Source organism: Myotis lucifugus, unplaced genomic scaffold (assembly GCF_000147115.1).
Source record: "Myotis lucifugus unplaced genomic scaffold, Myoluc2.0 scaffold_83, whole genome shotgun sequence".
Classification (NCBI taxonomy): Eukaryota; Metazoa; Chordata; class Mammalia; order Chiroptera; family Vespertilionidae; genus Myotis; species Myotis lucifugus.
In genome coordinates this window covers 3,745,596-3,769,154 of record NW_005871131.1, presented here as the reverse complement: position 1 = coordinate 3,769,154, position 23,559 = coordinate 3,745,596, and the positions used below count along the sequence as shown (strand labels likewise).

At 35.9% G+C, this 23,559-nt stretch overlaps 1 protein-coding gene across 7 annotated transcripts in view; it reads left to right on the top strand.

The window, feature by feature from the left end:
- The window catches only part of FAM208A (family with sequence similarity 208 member A), a 54,292-nt gene that overhangs the window by 18,074 nt on the left and 12,659 nt on the right, over positions 1 to 23,559 (top strand). For 5 of the 7 annotated variants that reach the window (XM_014457695.2, XM_014457693.2, XM_023755703.1 and 2 more), the window contains 10 exons: positions 1,092 to 1,123; positions 1,787 to 1,892; positions 3,468 to 3,571; positions 3,651 to 3,754; positions 14,162 to 14,234; positions 14,324 to 14,395; positions 15,346 to 16,074; positions 19,695 to 20,095; positions 21,329 to 21,470; positions 22,648 to 22,707. In XM_014457695.2, the coding sequence (XP_014313181.2) occupies positions 1,092 to 1,123; positions 1,787 to 1,892; positions 3,468 to 3,571; positions 3,651 to 3,754; positions 14,162 to 14,234; positions 14,324 to 14,395; positions 15,346 to 16,074; positions 19,695 to 20,095; positions 21,329 to 21,470; positions 22,648 to 22,707 (1,823 nt within the window). The remainder of the gene's footprint in view (positions 1 to 1,091; positions 1,124 to 1,786; positions 1,893 to 3,467; positions 3,572 to 3,650; positions 3,755 to 14,161; positions 14,235 to 14,323; positions 14,396 to 15,345; positions 16,075 to 19,694; positions 20,096 to 21,328; positions 21,471 to 22,647; positions 22,708 to 23,559) is intronic. The other 2 variants (XM_023755704.1, XM_023755705.1) reach the window with 2 other exon arrangements.

The window sequence follows — 23,559 nt, the reverse complement described above, 5'->3', positions numbered from 1 at the left end:
CATTCGTTTAGAAATATTGCTGTTTTTAAAGCCACATTCTTAAACATACTAGACAATTTTGAGGTTGACTTCTTTATTAGTTTCCAGATCAAAGTGTCATCTTCATTTTACTTGTTTGAGATCTAACACTTTTTTCATATCGTGATTAGTCCTGGAAACCATCCACAGCCACAAGTATGGATTCACATAATATCCAGACATTTGAGTTTTTCTGTATGTGCGTATGTGTCTGTATTTATCATCTCCATGATACGTTTCTTATACTGCCTTTCAGCAGTGATCTTCAGAACGTACTCAACGCTTTAATAATTATGAGGTCATACTCCCAGGAATAATGATTATTCATTAATTTTCTTTGCCTCCTGTTTGATTCCATCTTTTTACCTTCATAGCATTTAAAACAAGCATTGATTGAACATCCTTGCTGTACCTTGAATGCCACCCGTTAATGTGCCTGCCTCAGGGCCTCTGCATTTGCTGTTCTTCTCTTTCCCCAATTAGCTGCAGAATTTACACCTACACTTCCTTAAAGATGACCTTATCAGTGAGGTCTTCTGTGATTTTTTTTTAACCTGTGTACTCTTAGTGTCTTTTTTTATCCCTTAGAACTTAAAACCATCACCATCTGGTAAATACCTTTCTTATTGTTGTCTGTCTGCCTCGTGAGATTATAAGCTCTGTGAGGGCAGGGGACTTATTCATCCCTGTAGTCCTTTTACTTAGAATATTAGTAAATATTTATTGAATGATTAAATATGTATTGAGGCCATTTCTTTGAATCTTATCACTAAAACAAAGTAATTGACAGAGATTTTAATGGACTCTTATTTTCTCCTGATGGATATTTTTGGGTAAAACAACACCTTAATTTTGGGCAAATAAGGTAATTCAAGTCAAGTAAGTAATTCTTTTCTCCAAGTAAACTTGGATTTATTAAATGTTATAGTAAGTAATTAACTGCTTCCTCCTACTTGGAAGGAGAATTTAATTCTCTTGGATAGTATGCCATTAAAAATAGCACCTATCTCAAGGTCCTGAGTGTTAACTTTTATATTAACAATTAGTAATTTAAAAAAATTTTTTTTTTGTAGATCTAACAGCTTTAATGCAGATAGAAACACAGGTAAGATTCTTTAGTTTTCTAAATTGAAAGAGTACATGCACATAGTAAAAAATTAATACATTAAGTGCTTTGATTTATTTTCATAATGAATGAGAATCTGCAAAGTAGGAAAAGGAGGGTGAGGCCATGCTATGATATAGCATCAACATTTGGTCATCCAGGCATAAGGTGTCCTTGAGAAGCTGCTGCTGCTGTGAATAGATAAGGTTTGACCACTTGGATCGATAGTAGTAAACAATACAAGTTTCACAATTCAGCCTTTAAAAGTATTAAATTCGTCAAAGGTTTAAGTCAGGTTTCTCCACAATGAAAAGAGATTGAGAAGAAGATATGAGACATTGTATGGATTCATGTAGTTAACCGGATTTCATATAGTCTCTTTTGGGGAAAATAAGAGGGCAGACTATTTGTCTTTGCTCTTCAGCTTTCTGATGTGAAGACATTTAGACAGAATTGTTATTCTTTGCAACTGGAATAATTTTGTAGGGGAAACGATAGTTTAAACAAAAAATCCTAATATTTGGACTCTCCTATAAATATAAATGTCAAATATTTTGTTTTGTTCTACAAAACCTTGTTTCTAGATGTTTTTTTCCTTTTTTCCAGTAAACATATATTTGCTTCTGGGTTGCCAAGAATTGTCTTTTTTTTTTTTTTTTAAAGATAAATTTCACTACACATTATGGAAAGGACAGCTTTTAAATAAAGGAAAGCTTTTGTGCTATATTTCTCTGAGGTCAGCCACTCGTGCTTTTTTGCCTATCAAACTGTAAGTATGCTGTATTACCAAAAAATAGTGATTTCCCTATTTGCTTTTCTTTCTTACTTATATTTAAATTTTACTTTGGTACTTTAGTCCATGAGAACTTAGATATCAATATTGGTTTGTTTTTTTAAAAGATTGATTTGATATCTTTAGAAACTTAATTGGCATAATGAGCCCTCTGGTTTTCTGTCTTGGTTTGAAGATGGGCTAAAAAATCATACACATTCGTGGCATAAAACTTTTTCTTAATGAATTTAAATCCTAAAAGTGATTTTAAAAAGTTTTATCCTGTGTACTCTTAGTGTCTTTTTTTTACTCCTTAGAACTTAAAACCATTACCATCTGGTAAATACCTTTCTTATTGTTGTCTGTCTACCTCGTGAGATTATTAGCTCTATGAAGGCAGGGGACTTATTCATCCCTGTAGTCATTTTACTTAGAATATTAGTAAATATTTATTGAATGATTAATAACTACATTTAAATATGTATTGAGGCCATTTCTTTGAATCTTATCACTAAAACAAAGTTATTGACAGAGATTTTAATGGACTCTTATTTTCTCTGATTTTAAAAAGTTTTATCCAAGCCCTGGCTGGTTTGGCTCAGTTGGTTGGAGGGTTGTCTCATACACTGAAAGGTGGCAAGTTCGAATCCCTGGTAAGGGTACATTCAGGAGGCAACCTAATCCATTGATGTTTCTCATATCGATGTTTCTTTCTTTCTCCCTCTCCCCTTTTTTCTTTCTAAAATCAATACAAAAATTTTTATCTTTATTAGATATATTTTCCATTTGGCAATTTGAACATGATAGACTTAAAATTTATCAGTTGTTTGTTGGAAACAGCTTTGATGTTTTAAGTTAAAATTTATAGGCTGTTTTCAGTCTTGGGAATATGCTGGAATAGAAAAGTATAAAATGATCTTTTGCTGCCCTGTGGTATGGCTCAGTTGTTTGGGCATCATTTCATGCAACGAAAGGTTGTCCTTCAATTTACTGTCTGGGCATATACCCAGGTTGAGGGCTTATCCCCGGTAGGCAGTCGATTCATGTTTTGCTCTGACATCGATGTTTCTCTTTTTCTCGCTCCTTCTCCCTCTCTACTTCCTCCCTCCCTCCATCTCTACCTGCCTCTCTCCCCCCTTTCTCTCTCTCTAAAAATCAATTTAAAAAATGAAAATAAAATGATCTTTTGCTACCATCACAATAAACATGAAACTTCATAAATGTTTGAGGACTATGTGAACAGTAGATACTTGAATTGTTTTTAATAAAATGACAACCTTATATCCTTTGTTATTAGTAATATTGGCATGTAGAATTAGCTTCTGCCTTACATTTGGAAGGTTGGTAATATTGCCAGGCTATGTATCTATTTACCTGTACATCTGGACTTCCCATATTAAATCTTCTTTAAAGTACGGTGCTAATAAATATGCTCTTTGTTTTCCAGCAACACGTGTGTGTGTGTGTGTGTGTGTGTGTGTGTGTGTGTGTGTCTATAAAAGAGAGAGAGAGATACCATTGCTAGAGTTAAAAATACATGTAAGGAAATATGCTTTTTAAATTTTCTTTCAGTCCTGAGAAGCTAGATGTTGAAACAGTTATGAGTATTGATCATCTGAAACAGAAAATTCCTCCAGCGCTGTTTTACAGGGAAGCATACTTCGGTTCAAATGAAGGTAAAGTAATTTAATTTTACTGCAATATAAGAAGCAGACTTGAATCTGAATATTTACTATGTATTTTTTCTTATGTCAGTTTTGAAGAATGGAATGTATTGCAGTCTTTATGAAGTTGTAGAAAAGACAAGAATTGGAAGTAACATGGAGAGTTTACTGCAAAAACTAGAGAAAGAAAAACTTGTGAGTAAAATTTAAAATGTTCTTTTTTCTCCCTTAGAAACTATTAATAAGTGATCGTATAATATTTCAATTTAGTTCATTTTTATCTCTGAAAATACCACAAAGTCTCTGTTTTTGTTGCTGCCATTTAGTTAACAGCATTTTACTATGGCCTTTGATACTCTCCTTTATAGCCATGATACTTAGACCTTCTACAGACCAGTGTTCCCGTGAAGTATCTTTGTTGTATTTTGTAATTGTGACTGTGACATTAAAAAAATACTTCTTGAATGTTATGTATTTATGTAAGGTGTATAGTTCAGTAAAAAATGAAGGAAAGAGACTGTTCTCCTGGACTACACAGAGTGGTAAATGGAATTACTCAGATAGATGTGGTTCCAGAAGAGACAGTGCCATATTTAAAGATTCAAAAAAAAAGATTTGTGAGGCTGAAGAAATAAAAGAACATTATAGCAATTGGGAGAAAGTGGTAGAACATGAGGCTGGAAAAGGGTGTAGGAGGCTATATCCTACAGCATCATGCAGGCAATGTTTAAATATTTGGAAATTTTGACTTGATCCTAAGAACAATGGTTTTTAAAGGGAGTTGGATGAGGTTTTGATTATGTATGCAGCATGATCAAATCTGTTTTGTGCTTAGCTTGGTTATTATGTAGAGGATGAATTGAAGGAGGGAGAGAGAGATGAGGTAGGAAACTATTACCATAGAGGGTGATGTATGTTTGGATGAGAAAAGAATGATGATATAAGAAGAGACTTGTTTAAGACATATTTAGTAGGTAGTATCCAGGTCAATGGGTGTGGAATATATTGAGTTTAGGTAGAGAAATTACTTCAGGGATCAGATTGTGATAGGTTCAGGAGTGATGCTAATATGTACAGTTTAGTGAAGGAGATGAAGTGGTTGATAGAGTAGTGGCTATCCCAAGGTTTCTGTTAACATGACATATAGGTGAACTCGTGTTTAAATGCTGATCAGATGTTCCAGTAGAAAGAAAGATTTTTTTTTGCACAGGTATGCCATTTAATTAATACAGGTTATTCAGCAGTTGACTTATTTTTACTCCTCACGTTATTGAGCCTCAGTTTCCAGGTATTCAAATGGAGATTTGTATTACTGATTTTCAGAACCCACAACTTCATTTTTATTGTCTACATAGATTTTTCATTGTATGCATATAGATTTGCTTAACCAATACATTGTTTATAGATGGGAGCGTCAAGTTATATACAAATTTATAGGCAGAATTTGTAAACTTATGAATTGGTGGACACCCAGCAATAACACTTTGAACAACTGGGTAGAAACCTTTGGGCTAGGCATCTTACAACATACACATACATACACATGCATACACATTTAATACATGTGAATATACGTTTATAATTACACTATAGACCTGGGGGGGTGGTCGGGGGAGAGGTCTCAGACTGGCCTGCGCCTTCTTGCGTCCAGGAGCTCTCGGGGGATGACCGACTGCCACAGAGGTGGGAGAGGCTCCTGCCACCGCTCCTGTGCTCACCAGCTATGAGCCCGGCTTCTGGCTGAGGAAGTGAACTGACCACCAGGGGGCAGCTCCTGCATTGAGTGTCTGCCCCCTGGTGGTCAGTGTGTATCATAGTGACCAGTCGTTCCATCATTCAGTCAATTTGCATATTAGCCTTTTATTATATAGGAGGATTTCTTGTTTTCCTCTGAAAGCCTGTCTATAATACAAGTGTTCCTCATGATCAAAATCTGTTCAGTTACTGAGTTCAGAAAGTAAAAGTGAAAGTTTAGATAGTTTGGATGTCGTGAGTTATCCAAATCATATAATTTTTACATTTCAGAGAATGAGTATTGAGAATCTTAACAGTGAGGAGTTTATCAGAAAATCATAGTATCTCCTCAGCTCCTAATAATGAGAATCATTGGAAGGATAAGAAGGATGCTGGCATTTTGTTCTTAATCTGAGCAAGGTTTGTGGAGGACTGGGTCTTTCCAGAATCAAGAAGTGAAGTAACAGAGGGTATGGGAATTCCATAAGAATACACTACCTGAATCTAATAGACCTAGGTATTTTGTGTAGCATTCCTTTTCCTGCACCTCATTGGAAATTACTCTATAGTTACTTTTTTCATATTTCTCATAATGAGAGGTGCATTGGGAACTATTGGGTTGTTAATTTTATCTTGGATCTACACGAGGTGTTCTGGATCAGACAAATATAGTGAATACCTTATAGTAAGTAATAAATATATTGGCCCTCCTTTGCCCTAGTCCAGTGGTCGGCAAACTGCGGCTCGCGAGCCACATGCGGCTCTTTGGCCCCTTGAGTGTGGCCATGAAGTTTCAATCGCACTGTACGTGCGCGCCTGCACATGGTGTTTTGTGGAAGAGCCACACTCAAGGGGCCGCAGTTTGCCGACCACTGCTCTAGTCATTACTGTTAGGGAAATTCAACAAGATACAGGTCATTTATTTATGGAGTAGCCATCCCATAGATAAGGGGTGAGAAACAATGACTTTTCTTTGCTTATAAAGGAAAGGAAGTAGCTATCTCCCTCCGCCCCTGAAAAGGCCTCTGAAAATGTTAATGAATATTAACTCTAACCCTTTGGTAAATAAATCATATCTTTACAGGAGTCAGTTAGCTCTCTTTGTTCTAATGACATCTCTAAATTCCTAGGACTCATTCTTGCTTAAAATGTAAATAGGAGAAAGCTCTATCTTCCTGGCATCTTGGGACTGAAACTAGGAATTAATCTGTGCATTCACCTCTGCCTTCTTGGGGACCCACTTGGCACTCTCAGGGGGACAAGAGAAATTTAATTATCCTTTGGATTAGAGCAATTAACTGTATAATTTGCTACAGATCTAATTCTTAAGGTATGTAAACAGCAAAATATTTCTGGTAAAAATCAACATTCCCTCTTTATATAATATGGAAGGTGAGGGCTTTTGGCAGAAGCACTGAGGAATCTGAGGAAGTTTTATTTTCCCACAGGGAGAGTTATAAAATAAGTAAAATTATATTTAGCTCTTTTGGTTGATGATAACTCAAGTTAATTTAAAAGTTGACTTTAATATAAAAAATCTATGAGAGCAATGTACCTAAATTTGAATATTGTTTCTGCTGTGAACATTCTTCATAGATACCTCAGTTTAAAATTTTTCTTTATTTTTTAACCATGGGTGGTGGGTTTTGAATTTTATTTAATGCCTCTCTCTCTCTCTCTCTCTCTCTGCATTTATCAAGATAGTTACATGGTGTATTAGTCAGGGTTTTCCAGAGAAACTAAACCAATGGGATATATATATAGAGAGAAAGACAGAGAGATTTATTATAAAGAATTAGCCAGTTTGTCTCAGTGGATAGAGCATTGGCCTGCAGACCAAAGAGTCCTGGATTTGGGCACGTACCTTGGTTGCAGGCTCTTCCCTGCCCCAGGCCCTGGTCAGGACCCATGCAGGAGGCAACCAATCGATGTGTTTCCCTCACATCAATGTTTCTCTCTGTCTTTCCCTCTCTCCCTAAAAATCGGGTGAGGATTAACAAAAAACAAACACACAAAAGAAATGAATTGGCTCACAGTTATGGAGACTAAAAAGTCCCAAAATTTGCATTTGGCAAGTTGGAGACTGAGGAGCGTTTGATGGTGTAGTTCCAGTCTGAGTCTGAGTGTTACAGATTCAGGAGAGCTGATGTTTCAGTTTGAGTCCAAAGATGTGGGGAAAAGAGCACTGATAATTCTAACTCAAAGGCAGGCAGGTAGGCAGGAGGAATTCCCCCTTACTCCAGGAAGGGTCAGTCTTTTTTTTCTATTTGAACCTTCAGTTAATTAGATGAGATCACCCTCCTTGGGGAGGGTAATCTGCTTTCCTCAGGCTATCCATATATATGTTAAACTCATCCAGAAACATCCTCAGAAACATCCAGAGTAAAGTTTGACTACATATCTTGACACCCTGTGGCCCAGTCAAGTTGACACATAAAACTAAGCATCACATATAGTATAGAAAAAAAAGAAAAGCCAAATATATTACTGGACTCCTAGGGGGGGGAAACATGTATGCATCTAAGAAATTTTATATTAAAGCTAAAAAGATTCCTTTTATTAAGCAATACTCTGCAAACCCCCCAATATTCTTTGTGTTACTTTTCCAATTATAAAATTAAAGGAATATAAAAGGACAGGAGTGCCAATTGGTAGGATAAAAGCTAAGTATACTTTCTTTTCTCACATTAGTCTAAGCCACCCAATTCAGAAATCCAATGTGTGCCCTAGCCGGTTTGGTTCAGTGGATAGAGTGTTGATCCTGGTCAAGGGCAGGTACCTTGGTTGCAGGCTCCATCTTGGCCCCAGTCATGGCACATGTGGGAGGCAACCAATTGATGTGTCTCCCTCACATCGATGTTTCTCTCTCAATATTTCTCCCTCTCCCTTCCACTCTCTCTAAAAATCAATGTGAAACAATAAGTAAAAAAAAATGGAAAAATATCCTTGGGTGAGGATTAACAAAAACAACAACAACAAACAAATCCAATGTGCTAATAAGGGCAGGAGTTGGCAATTTTCTGTGAAGGACTAGATAGTAAATATTTTAGGCTTTGTGGGCCATAAGTCTCTGTCCCAATTCTGCCATTATCTATACACATAAATGAATAGGCATGGCTGTATTCCAGTACTTTTTTTTAATTTTAATACATTTTACTGACTTTTTACAGAGAGGAAGGGAAAGGGATAGAGAGTTAGAAATATCGATGAGAGAGAAACATCGATCAGCTGCCTCCTACACACCCCCTACTGGGGATGTGCCCACAACCAAGGTACATGCCCTAGACTGGAATTGAACCTGGGACCCTTGAGTCCACAGGCCGACGCTCTATCCACTGAGCTAAACCGGTCAGGGCCCAGTACTTTTCTTTACAAAAAACAGAAAACAGGCTGGGTTGGCTTTCAAGTTGTAATCTGCAGATCTCCATACTAGAAGAAAGGACACTATGTGGCTATCTTGTAAATGCAAAAAAAAAAAAAAAAAAGACAATAAAATTCAAAACCCAGTATGGTTAAAAAAAAATCAAGAAAAAAATTTAAACTGAAAAAATTTACATTTAAAAGGTATCTATGAAAAACCTGCAAACTTTCTACTCAATGGGTAATATTGCAAGTGTTCTTTTGAAAATCAAGAAGACAGAAATACCTACAATCACCACTTTTATTCAACATCGTGCTACAGATCCTAGATTGCACAGTAACACAAGCAAAAAAAAAAACCATGAAGACTGGAGAAGACAAATCAAAACAGTATTGTTCCCAGGTAATAAAATCTATATAGCAAGCCTAAAGAATGTACAAAAAGAAATAATTCAAATTTTATATATAGATCTGACATAAAATCAACATATAAATATCAATTACATTACTATATACATAATAGAAAGTGTACTGACATGAAAAATACTGTTTACAATATAAGATGCCTGGCAATAGATAAATCTAACAAAATAAGCAAGACTTATATCTAGAAAATTATAAAATTCTATTCCAAGAATACTCTAAAGAAGTAAAGAGTCCTAGCTGATTTGGCTCAGTGGTTAGTGTGGGCCTGTGGACCACAGGGTCCCAGGTTCAATTCCTGTCAAGGGCATGTACCTCAATTGTGGGCTCCTCCCTGGCCTGGGCCCTTTTCAGGACCCGTGCAAGAGGCAAACGATCGATGTGTTTCTCTCACATCGATATTTCTGTCTTTCCCTCTCTCTTCTCCCTAAATACCAATGGAAAATATCTTCAAGTGAGGATCTAAAAAAAAAAAAGTAAAGAGATAATCTTGCTAATGGTTAAGGCAGTATCATAAAGATGTTAATTTTCTCAAATTTGATCTACAGATTTAATACAATTCCAGTTTAAAAAAATCCCAATAAGGTTAAGTGTGGTTTTTGAGGGGGGAGCATTCCACATGTTTTATTATGTAGTATTTTTATTATTCAGTTCTAAGTATTTCTTAGTTTTTATTATGATTTCCACTTTGACACATGATATATAGGTATATTTTAAATTTCCAAATTATGAGAATACTTTTGTCTTTTTTTATCTAATTTAATTCCATTGTAATCAGAACAGGTGGTGATTAGTTGAAATTTATTGAGATTTGATATAAAATTTACTTCGTAGTCAATTTTTGTACATGCCCTGTATTTGAGAAAAATGCGTATCTTTAATGCATTGTTGGGATCTGGGTACACAATTCTGGATTGATATTCTCTTAGCACTTTGGTTATATACTACAGTATCTTCTGGCTTCTATTTTTATTGAGAGGTCAGCTCTTAGTGTAATTATTCCTTTGTAGAACCTCTTTTTTTTCCGATTGCTTTTAAAATCTTTGTTTTTGATGTTTTGCAGTTAACATTAAGTATATCTAGGTGTAGATTTCTCATTTAACCAGCGTGGTATATATTCTTTTGTATCTGTGGACTTATATCTTCATTTTGGAATATTAGTCATTATCTCGGATTTATATCGACTTCATTTCTTTTTTTCGTTTTCTTTTTTGTTGTTGTTGTTTTGTTGTTAATCCTCACCCAAGGATATTTTTTCTATTGATTTTCAGAGTGGAAGGGAGTGGGAGAGACAGAGAGAGAGAAAAAAACATCACTGTGAGAGAGAGACATCGATTGGTTGCCTCCTGCACTTGCCCTGACCAGGGCTGGGGATTGGATTGAGCCTGCAACTGAGGTACGTGCCCTTGACCGGAATCAATTGAACCTGCGATCCTTCAGTCGGAAGGCTGACACTCTTACCACTGAGCCAAACTGGCCAGGGCTGCTTTTCTTTAGACTGTCTTTCTAAGACTATGAACCAGCATATGTCAGACCTTTTCATTCTGTTCTTCATGTTTGTTAATTTCTCTTGTACTAGTATTTTTCATCTACTTTTATTTATCTGTGTTGCATTCCGAATAATTCCATCATAGCTATCTTCTAGTTTATAAATTCTGTCTAGCTATGTCTAATTTGCTGTTTAATCCATTCATAGAATTTCTAATTTCACAGAGTATTTTTATTTCTGAAAGTTTTATTTGATTCTTTTTGAGATCTGTCTCATTTTATTATAACATTCTTGTTAATTCTTTCAGAAATACTTGTTGAAAACCTATTATGTACTAGTTACTGTTCTAGGAGATGGAGGTTATATTCTGATATTTTTTTTAAAAATATATTTTATTGATTTTTTACAGAGAGGAAGGGAGAGAGATAGAGAGTTAGAAACATCGATGAGAGAGAAACATCGATCAGCTGCCTCCTGCACATCTCCTACTGGGGATGTGCCCGCAACCCAGGTACATGCCCTTGACCGGAATCGAACCTGGGACCCTTCAGTCCGCAGGCCGACGCTCTATCCACTGAGCCAAACCGGTTTCGGCTCTGATATTTCTTGCTGTTGTTTTTATCTAAATAAGAGTCACCATTTTAGCCATTTTAAAATGTACAATTCAGTGATTTTTTTAGTAGATTCAGAGTGTTGTGCAACCATCACCACTATCTAATTCCAGAGTATTTTCATCACCCTATAAAGACACCTCATACCCATTAAGCATTTACTTTGCATTTCTTCCTCCCCCCAGCCCCTGGCAACCATTAATCTACCTCTGTCTGTATGAGATTGTCTGTTCAGGGCATTTTATATAAGTGGAATCATGCATTATGTGGCCTGTAGTACCTGGCTGCTTTCACTTATCATAGTACTTTTAAGGGCCATCCATGTTGTAGCATATATCAGTACTTCATTCCTTTTTATGGCTGAATCATATTTCATTGTATGGATAATGCCACATTTTGTCCATTCATCAGCTATAATGCGTTAGCTATTATGAATATTGTTGTTTTGAATATTTGTATACTAATTTTTGTGTGAACGTGTTTTTATTTATGCCACTTATTTTGTTTATTTCTTTGAACATTTCATATCTGTGTTGTATATATTGCATCTGATAATTCCAATTTGAAGCCCTTAGGTGCTTGAATCTTGTTTCTGCTGAGTCTCACTTAGAGTAGATTTTTTCCTCCTAAGTAAGCTTGGTCATTTAAGATTGTGAGCTAAAATATTTTCTATTTTAATGCATTTTTGTACCATATTAATTACCTGTTTTGTTATTGAAAAGTGAAAATAGTAGAACCCTATATAATAAAAGGCTAATATGCAAATTGACCAAACGTCAGAACAACCAGTCTCTATGATGCACACTGACCACCAGGGAGCAGATGCTCAATGCAGGAGCTGCCCCCTGGTGGTCAGTGCACTCCCACAGGGGGAGCGCTGCTCAGCCAGAAACTGGGCTCATGGCTGGCAAGCACAATGGCAGTGGCGGGAGTCTCTCAGGCTGGACTGAGGGGACCCCCCTCCCTCACCCCCCAAGTGCATGAATTTTGTGCACTGGGCCTCTAGTAATAAAAATGCACAGACTGGGTTAATACTGTTTTCTGAAGGAAACAGTAAGATGTAACAAATAGAGGCAGTAGGAGCACAGAGTTTATAGGTATGTGTTTCCTTTTCTTTCTTTTTTAAAATATTTTTTTATTGATTTCAGAGAAGAAAGGAGAGGGAGAGAAAGATAGGAACATTGATGACGAGAAAGAATCATTGATTCTCCTGCACACCTCTACTGAGGATTGAGCCTGCAACCCAGTCATGTTCCCTGACCAGGAATCATGACTTCCTGGTTCATAGGTCGATGCTCAACCACTCAGCCATGCTGACCGGCTGTATTTCCTTTTCTAGAGGGCTTAAACTTTCTTTGAGCTAAAGCCACAGATATTACTGCTAAAGCCTGTCTGCCTGGGTGTTTTTACAGTGTTGATTCCTTTAGAATTGAGGACACTGGTCTTTATAAAGAAGACCACTAAGCCAGGGAAATTTTAATATTTTCTTTTTATAAAAATATATTTTACTGACTTTTTACAGAGAGTAAGGGAGAGGGACAGAGAGTCAGAAACATCGATGAGAGAGAAACATCGATCAGCTGCCTTCTGCACACCCCCTACTGGGGATGTGCCCGCAACCAAGGTACATGCCCTTGACTGGAATCGAACCTGGGACCCTTCAGTCTGCAGGCCGACACTCTTTCCACTGAGCCAAACCAGTCAGGGGAGCCAGGGAAATTTTAAAAGCCTAGTATTTGGAGTGGGTGAAAAATTAAAAGAATCTAATTGTTTTTCCTCAGTGACCACACAAAATATGAAAATTTTATTTGTGTTTTCCAACTTCCTGTTTTGACAACTAGGAGTTGGACAAAATGTTATAAAGGATATGATATATAAAACTTTTAGATAAAAGTGTTTGAGTCTGAAACAAAATTTTTATGTACACTGTCTACCTTTTGAGTGTTCAAATAATGTTTTTATTAAATATAAATTGGTAGCACAGTCAGTTTTCAGCCTTTAAATTATGGGTCCTTACACAAATTTTGTTTATTGGAATTATTTAATAGGGATTTGTAGCACAAGTTTTCTTTCAAGGGAATCATTCCAGTTCAAAAGGGTATATTCTCCAGTGCATTCCTGGCTAACCTGGCATTCTTGTCTTTTTATAATTTATCCTAGGATCTTTCTTTGTACACTTGTCTTATACATTTGTCTTAATCTGTTCTCACCCTTTTGCCAGTCATAGGTATTCTGATGTCTATCATATTATAACTCTGCCTTTGTTCATGCTGTTGCCTCTGTTGAAATGTCCTTCCCCCAACCTCAGGCTCTTGACACTGTACCCATCCTTCAAAATTCACCTCCAGTACACTTTCAGTTTCTTTTCTGATCATAGATGAACTGTATTTTCCCCTTCATGTTGCTTTGTAAATCTTTTTAATAATTCTTCTGACTTAATCTAATTATTGATATTTCCTGTGTTGCTCTGTCCACCCGATTATAAACTACTAGTGATCAGATATTTTGTTTTGTCTTTGAAGTTATTTCTGGCAAGGCAATTTGCCTTACGTGTGAAAGATTTTCATTAAGTATCTGAAGAATTAGCAACACATTTCATTTGTGATTAGCCTGAACTCTTAAAGGCAGCATTTGTGTCATACTTGTTTTATATTTCCAACATCCAGCACACTGCCTTTGCAATTAACATGTCTTTTGAATTGCTTTTGAAGGCTTTAGTTTGATCCTTATATTTTAGTGTCAAGGGGAAATCAGCAAGTTGGTTTCATAGTAAATTAGAGGAATTTTCTCACTTAAGTTACGAAAACTAAAGAATATTTTATTAGAATTCTGTGAATTAGCAGAGTTGGAAAAGAGTTTTTAACAATTAAGGAACAATATTTTTTCTAAAGATGATCAAGAACCAATTAGCAGAAACTTCTGTGTCTGCCTTATGGTTAGTAATAATAAAGCAGATTAAACTTCTTCCCTCTTCTAAAAATGCAGGTTCTGGTTAAACCTTTGGGAGACCGAGGATACCTTTTTCTTCTTTCTCCTTATCAAATGGTTTCTCCATATGGTAGGTAATGTCTTTAATTTTTATAATTCTTTTTTAAGTTTTTAGGTAAAACACATTGCCAATTCATTTGACTTTTTTTTTTTTTTTAGAACATCAAACTGCCAGATCTCGAATCCTACATGCTTTGTTTCTATTTCAAGAACCTAGAGGCATAGTTACTTGTAAGTTCTTTGACTGTCTAAATCCAGTCTTATAGATACCTATATTGAAATTTCCAGATAACTCCCTAAGCAGTTTGTTTTTCTTACATCATGTTTTAGGAAATACTGGGGGTAGTAAGAGCTATTAGCAAAGTAAAGTACGAATTATATGACTTGATTGTTATTTTTTACTATGAAAAATTATTTGGGTTTTAATTGTTTTTTTCACTAACTGTTGATTGTAATCGTTGTAACACAATAGCTTAATTTTTCAGGGTTATATAAATTATGATTTTAAAAAAATCTTAGTTCATTTTTGCATTCAGATTTAACAACTGTAAAAGTATCATGTGCTGGGTTAAATATTAGGCCATTCAAAATTAATTAGAATTTTTCACACTGATATTAGACAAAATTTGCTTTTCACCATTCCTAAGAACTAACTTTAGTGCTATATTAAGATAAAATTCCCACTAATGGCTTTCACTGTTAGATTAAGAATGAGATTCTCAGTTGTAACACTCAGTGCCTGCATATCTCCTTATGGGGATAGAGTTCTTATGAAGTTGTTATAACAGAAAGGAATGCCATTGCTATCCTGGGTAGGACTGTCTTGCGAGGAGCCTCATATCTTGCCCTGCTTCTTTATTTCTCCTGACATTTTGCTTGCCCCAAGTTGAAAGGCCTAGTTACAAAAGGAAATGAGATCTTCAATGAGTGGGTATTTTCCCCTTTAAAAATATGTTCTGTAATTTCCTTTGTTTTAGTTTCTCATCGGCTTGTTTTAGTCCCCTAGACTTAGAAACATGTGATTCATATATTTCTATGTTACATATATGTATTAAGGTACATATGAGTTTGGTTCACCATTAATGTATGAATGTTGTTAACATTTCTTTGACAATATGTAGATCTGTATTTGATTAGTTTCTTCATTGCTAACATGGCTTACTCTTTTTGTTTGTTTACAGCACAAAAAGGTTCAACCAATGTAGCACCAGCACAAAAAGGTTCAACCAATGTAGCATCACCAGAGAGACATGAGAGCATGCCAGATATATTAAAAATAACTCAGTTTTTACAGTTTGCTTTGATTCGGTGTCGAAAGGAATTAAAAGATATAAATAGTATAAATTTTCATTCTGGTGTTGAAAAGTATGTAAGTGAGTTTTTTAAGCGAGGTTTTGGTTCAGGTAAACGAGAGTTTATTATGTTTCCATATGATTCACGATTAGATGATAAAAAATTCTTATACCCAGCTCCAAGAAATAAATCCCATATTGATGATTGTTTGCATACCTATATTTTTCGGCCTGAAATGTATCAGTTACCTATTTGTCAGTTAAAAGAGCTATTTGAAGACAATAGAAAACTTCAACAGTTCGGTCAACTTTCAGATTATGAAGGCCATGAAGAAATGAATGGCACAAAAAAGAAATTTGGGAAACGAAATAACTCAAGGGGTGAGACTATTAAACCTGGAAAGCAGAAGTCATCTCACTCTTTGGATCATGATAAGGATAGATTCAAAGAATTGATTAATTTGATTCAGTCTAGGAAAAAAAATGTGGGTGGGGACTCAGACACAGAAGATATGAGAAGCAAAACTGTCTTGAAGAGGAAGCTTGAAGATCTACCTGAAAATATGAAAAAGTTCGCCAAAACCAGTAATTTAGCTGAAAATTGCCATCTGTATGAAGGTAAAATATCAGTTTGCTCTTACACAGTATAAAAATAATAACCAAAAATATAGTAAAGTAGTTCTGTCCTTTCTTCTAGCACAGGGGTCTGCAGATTACAAAGTGAAAGCCAATCCAGCCTGTTTTCTGTTTTTGTAAAGAAAGTATTGGAATACAGCCATGCCTATCCATTTATGTGTATTCATAGCTGCTTTCACACTATAATGGCAGAGTTGGGACAGAAATTTTATGGCCCAAAAGCCTAAAATATTTACTGTCCGGTCCTTCACAGAAAATAGTTATTTGCCAACTCCTACCCTAGCACATTGGATTTCTGAATTGTGTAGCTTAGACAAATGTGAGAAAATAAAGTATTCTTAGCTTTTAGCCTACTAATTGGACCACCTGTCCTTTTACATTTCTTTTTTTTAATTAAATCTTTATTGTCCAGATTATTACAGTTGTTCCTCTGTTTTCCCCCTATAGCTCCCCTCCACCCAGTTCCCACCCTACCCTCTGCCCTTCCCCTTCCCCTCCCCCCCACTGTCCTCATCCATAGGTGTACGATTTTTGTCCAGTCTCTTCCCGCACCCCCCACACCCCTTTCCCCCTGGGAATAGTCAGTCCACTCCCTTTCTTTGCCCCTGATTCTATTATATTCACCAGTTTATTCTGTTCATCAGATTATTTATTCACTTGATTTTTAGATTCATTTGTGGATAAATGTGTATTTGTTGTTCATAATTTGTATCTTTACCTTTTTCTTCTTCTTCCTCTTCTTAAAGGATACCTTTCAGCATTTCATATAATACTGGTTTGGTGGTGATGCACTCCTTTAGCTTTTTCTTGTCTGTGAAGCTCTTTATCTGACCTTCAATTCTGAATGACAGCTTTGCTGGGTAAAGTAATCTAGGTTGTAGGTTCTTGCTATTCATCACTTGAATATTTCTTGCCACTCCCTTCTGACCTGCTTAGTTTCTGTTGAGAAATCAGCTAATAGTCGTATGGGTACTCCCTTGTAGGTAACTGACTTTTTTTCTCTTGCTGCTTTTAAGATTCTCTCTTTGTCTTTTGCTCTTGGCATTTTAATTATGATGTGTCTTGGTGTGGTCCTCTTTGGATTCCTTTTGTTTGGGGTTCTCTGCGCTTCCTGGACTTGTAAGTCTATTTCTTTCACCAGGTAGAGGAAGTTTTCTGTCATTATTTCTTCAAATAGGTTTTCAATATCTTGCTCTCTCTCTTCTGTCACCCCCATAATTCAGATGTTGGTACGCTTGAAGTTGTCCCAGAGGCTCCTTACACTATCTTCATATTTTTGGATTCTTTTTACTTTTTGTACCTGTGAAAAAGTGTGTGCTGAACCTATTGACTCTGTCTGATCCATACTGTCAACATGTATCATGAGACTTAAGAACTTCCTATGTACTAGGTGCTTTACATATGTGGACTCATTTAGTTCTTGAATGCTAGACATTACTACCCTTATTTTACAGATGAGAAAATAATTTCAGAGAAATTAAATAAGTATCTAAAGCTATGTAGTTGCCGAAACCGGTTTGGCTCAGTGGATAGAGCGTCGGCCTGCAGACTGAAAGGTCCCAGGTTCGATTCCGGTCAAGGGCATGTACCTGGGTTGCGGGCACATCCCCAGTGGGAGATGTGCAGGAGGCGGCTGGTCGATGTTTCTCTCTCATCGATGTTTCTGACTTTCTATCTCTCTCCCTTCCTCTCTGTAAAAAATCAATAAGATATATTTTAAAAAAAATAAAGCTATGTAGTTCACTAATCCATGATTGAACTCAGTTCTGACTAACTCTAAAGCATTGTTCCTAAACTTGGCTCTATTTCCTAGCACTGAGCACATGAGAGGCAAGATAAGTAAAGTTTGGTGCCATTTTTAGCTGATACTGACTAATTTTGTACCTGTGAAAAAGTGTGGGTGAAAATCAGGCTTTATCAATAATTAAAGTGATGGTGAAGCCATGCTAATTATAATAGACCAAAGGAGAAATGCAGCAGGGAGAAGGGGTGGATAGGTTAATTAAACTAGAACAGTGATGATCAGACTTGCACTTCTAGGTGTTCCTCACTTGTTTCTTTGTAGTCATTTGCACACTTTAGTTCTGATTACTAAAATTAGAGATTTAAAGATTGTATTCGCTGATCTTTTTTTTAAGTAAATTTTATTTATTTTTTTTGAGAGAGAGAAAAAACATACATGTGAGAGAAACATTGATTGGTTGCTTCCCGTATGCGCTCCGACCAGACTGAGGATTGTCCCATAACCTGGCTATGTGCTCTGCCACCTTTTGGTGTACAGGAAAATGCTTCAGTCGACTGAGCCACACCGGCCAGGGCTAAAATAACCTGATCTTGATTTGGTAGTGAACCCACTCATTTTATAATCCTATCCTCCCTAATCTCTTTAACATAAACTTTTTAAGATATGATTTATATGCATTGTACCCATTTTAAGTGCAGTTTGATGAATTTTTATAGCTATGTTAATACTACTACAATATATAGAACATTTTTCATGTTACCACCACTCCAGTATAAAACATTTTTATTACACTGCCTTATACTCCTTTGTAGCTAATCTCACCCCAACACTGATCTGTTTTCTGTCTCTCTTGATTAGTTTTGCCTGCTCTATATGTACATGTAATTAGAATCATACAGTATGTACTCTGCTCTTTGATGTTTTGTTTCTTGCTGTGGTACATTATACCCTACCCAGGTTTTACCTTTCTTTAGCATTAAAAGCACATGACTTTCTGAATGTCTACACCAGCCGTGGGCAAACTACGGCCCGCTTGAAATGAATAAAACTAAAAAAAAAAAAGATCGTACCCTTTTATGTAATGATGTTTACTTTGAATTTATATCAGTTCACACAAACACGCCATGCTTTTGTTCCGGCCCTCCGGTCCAGTTTAAGAACCCATTGTGGCCCTCAAGTCAAAAAGTTTGCCCACCCCTGGTCTACACCCTTTGAAAGTTTTTAAATATATTGTTGTGCAGAATTCCCAGATTTGTACCTGCTTTGAGCCAGCTCTTACAGTGCTTTCTGTTCTTAGTGCAAAGTTAGTGTAGATTTCTTTAGGTAATCTAGTCAGTTGAGATAAGGGTTAGATGATAAGAATGTCAGACAATATCTTAAGGACAAAACGTAATAGCTATAAAGGAGATAGAACTCAAATTAAGTCATGAGTTCTTTTTTTCTTTTAGTATAATCTGCATATCTTCCTAATATTTTGCAAAGTAGCAACAAATATTTTATCTCTTGTCAAGAATCTGGTTGACTTAGGGATTTTGTTAGATTTTAAGGTAGCTATAGTATGGTCTTTAATAAATATATTATCCATATTACCAACTTGATGTTTGAGCTCATTTATCCATTAATAGATTTTTCAAATTAGGTAAATAAATTTTCATTTAATAGGAATTTTGACTTAGGTGCAAAAGTTTAGAACCAGTCATATTTTAAAGTAAGGGGTGGATGTACATGTAAAGTCTACTGAGTTCTTGCCCATAAATGTCTATGATGATTAATTTTTATGTACATTAAATTTTAAAATAATTATGCTAGCCTTCCAAACTCAACTTTAAGAGATGACTTCTTTCTCTTTTCCCTTCAGAGTCTCTACAGCCCGTTGGCTCACTTGGGCATGACACTGACTTGCAGCAGGAGGATACCTCTAACTCTGGTGTTCCTAACATCCATAGGCTGTTTAATTGGCTATCAGAAACACTGGCAAATGCACGCAATTCGGATGCATCCCTGACAGACACGGTCAACAAAGCCTTAGGATTGAGTTCTGATGGTGCCTATGAAGAGCTGAGGCAAAAGCATGAATATGAGTTGAATTCTAACCCAGATAAGAAAGAATATGAGCAGCTTACTTGTGCAAAAATTGAAAATGCTCATTTTAAGGGCACTCAGATCCCATTGTTAGAAGCTGATACATCATCTGTAAAGTATCCTATTGCTCTTTCTACCAGTGAAGTAGGCACTGACCATAAACTACATTTGAAAGAAGTAAGCTTATATCTTTTGATTATATTGTTTGCTTTTGTGAATGTGTGTGTGAAAGAGAGGATGTGCTTTAATGGGTCTTTTCTCCCTTTTAAAAAGAAATAAAATAAACATTTCAGTAAAAGTGTCCAGGATAGTATTTCTAAGTTACTCCTTTTTACAAAGCGTTAACTATCGAAGTAGTTGTTTTCCTTCCTGCTTACAAGTTTATGGATAGTCCAAGATTTACCTGTGGTGCCAAAGTTAAGGCTAGACAATCTATTTTTCAGCAATGGCTTATTGGGAGTTAATTCCATATCGTTTCATAATAAAATTGAATTCTTGAAACATTGGCTTTCTGCTGGAAATACCATAGCCCATAGGTGAAGCAGATGAGGTGACTAAAGTCAGTGCACTAGTGTTACAAACAAGGTTAGGAGGTACTTTGTCTTTCTCTTACAAATAGGAATGGAAAATGAATTGCCTTTAGGATTACCACTAAAGTGACACTCGGCCTTGCTTGTCAGGGCATCCAGTTTATTTATGACTTCTGTTTAGAGTACTGATCTCTAGCTGAGAAGTAGCCTTCTATTCCCCCAAGAAGTGGCTGCATCACTGAGGAACAATACTAGGATGGCACCATCCTAAGGGCTTATTTCTAATTTACTCTTCCTTCATTTTCTCTTCTCTGCCTTTGGCTAAAAGTCATATGTATGTCCCTAGCCTTTGTCCATGTAGTTTTCAGACATTTAATTTAGGGGGAGGATGATTGTAGGAGGCTCACTTGGGGAGAAGTGTAAAGTAGGCACTGAGAAACTAATTTATGTTGTTAGCATTTCCTAACATGTTTTTTCTCTAAATTGGGTTGATATAAGCCAAACTCCGCTCACCGCCTATGTTTGTAACTAAAGTTCTTTTGGAACACAGCCATGCCCATTCGTTTAGGTATTGCCTTGGCTGCTTTTGCACTACAATGACAGTGCTGAGTATCTGAATATATGGCCCGCAAAGCCTCAAATACTTAGTGCTTGACTGAATAAGTTGAGCAACCTCAGTTCTAAATCAATATCAAATTATGTTTTGAAGGAAAGGTGTTTTAATGTAAGGCTGAAGTATTATTAATTTACCATGTTTGAATGACTAATATTCAGTGTTCAGAGTGAAGGTTGTGAGTTTGCTGTGAAAAAAATGGTTGTTTATTCTTGACATTAAAATGAATTGAAAAGAAAGCTAATGAATATATCCTCCAATTTTTAGGAACCAAATTTAATTAGCATGAATAATTTTGAAGATTGCAGTTTGTGTCCCACCATTCCCATTGAACATGGATTCCATAAACAATCTAAGTCTAATAATGTTGAAGAGACTGAAATACATTGGAAACTGATTCCAATTACAGGTAAGAACAAGTGTACTGGGAATTAGGTTCGCTTGGTTTTACTTAGGGACCGTGTCTGTCAGGTTTAATCTTTTCTAGATTCCACTCTTGAGTGCTTTGTCTTACTTGGCTCCAACATCTTCAGTGTCTTATTTTGAGCAATATAATGTTTATTGAGTGTTACTGTTCTTGGGCAGCATCAGCAAGTATCTGCAAAAAGCCCTATTAAAAATAGAGATTTAAAACGTGCTTATTCTCTGTATGGAGTTTAGCATGTAAACTTCCAAATGAAAATTGTTGGCAGAAATTGAGTTTCTAATAAGGTGAGGTAGATACAGAGATGCAGTGATGGTCTTTGGACAGCCAGTAAATGCTTTCTGCTCAAATTATAAGCTTCATTATAACAAGCTATCATCAAAGAAGTGGTCATATTGAGGTTCATCTATTTAAAATAAATTTGATTTCTTAGTATTGGATTATCTTGGCATAATTGGGTCATTGTGGAGAATGTCCTGAAATGCAAATATCCTGGGAAGCTTAATGAACCATGGGATAAGAATAGTTTAGCAAATGTTGAAAGATCATTTTGCAGTATCCTAATTTCTCTGTGCAAACACATACATATATGAGCACATATGTACATAGTCTTAATGTTCTAAGTTCTTATTCATCTTTGTTAGCTAAGCATTTTTTGAAATATTTCAGGGCACATCTTTTCCATTTCTAGACCTTTATTTAACCTTTAAAGGGGAAAAAAGTAGATTGATTTGTAACCTAGAAGCTACTGAGACTTAGAAGGATTCTGAGAAGAATTTCTAAAATTTTGATGAATTTCCTTGGGCTTCAGCACCATTCTCTACTTAGTACCTTACCAGAGAGAGTAAGAGGCCTAGAAGTGATGGTAGAGAGGCAACTGTTTCTCATTTGGGAGCTGGAGGTGTCAGTTTCTCCCACTCAAACTTAACCTTTACAGTTAATTTCAGAACCATTTGAAGGCACAATATCTAGGTGTTGATATTCCATCATCACCTGAATAGAAAGGGAAACAACTTCCCATTTCTGAATGAGCCTTCAGGATTATTTTAGGCAAAAGAAGGACTACTTGGATTTGTTAGCATTTGGGGTTGTCTCAAAGCTATTTAATAGGTATCACCATATCTGAAGAGAGTCTACAAATCTAATGGATGCTTTCTGTCAGGAGGGAATGCAAGAAGCCCAGAAGACCAGCTGAGGAAACATGGTGAAAAACAAACGCCAGGTGAGAAGGCTCCCTTTGCTTTTCCTCCCTCCCACTGTGCCCTTTCTCAGAATTGCTACTTGTATTTCTGGTCTTCTATCAATAGGGCATCAACTTAAGTTCTGTTAATTACAGAAAATTTGGATTATATCATATTTATATCATTACTTGATTTGTATCAAATATTCTTATATAAATTGTTCAAAGAAGTGACTACATATTGATAGAGATTACAGGTGTTTTCTTCACCTACAGTCAATTCTATCTGATATGATGATTTGGGAATATTTTTCTTAATCCATTTCTGTAGGATATTTTATGTGAAGCAGTCTTTAAGTTTCTCTTAAATTTATACAAATACATGGAGGTGAAGCCATTTATCTTTTAGGTACATTATTCCTAATCTTGAAATTTTTTTACCCAATTCTTCTTCTAATTGTAAAGCTAATTTCTGCAGATAATTTAAATCAGAGATTAGGGAATTTTTGGATTCCAGAAACATTTACAGGTAGTAATGATTAGCTAGTTGCAATGGGTGCAACTAAAAGAGTCTTCTGTCTGAGCTCAGTCAATTCAACATCCCTGCATGGTCATAGGCTTTGTTTTCTTAGAGTTTGGTACTGGGTCTTTTTTACTTGTTTTCATTTTGTTGATCTTACTCTTTTAGAAATCTTAGCACGTTAAGCGCCAAGCCTGTTTTGTCTTCCTTTCCATTTCAATCACCAGTGACTGACATGGTGCTTAACGTGTTAAGTGGTTTTTGCGGGGGAAGGAAAGCTAAATGATTTTTGATTTTTAGTAGTTCTTTACAGTTATTCCTCTCTTTTGGAAATTAAAAAGACTTTTAGTTCAAGATTCTCTTGAAAAAAGCTA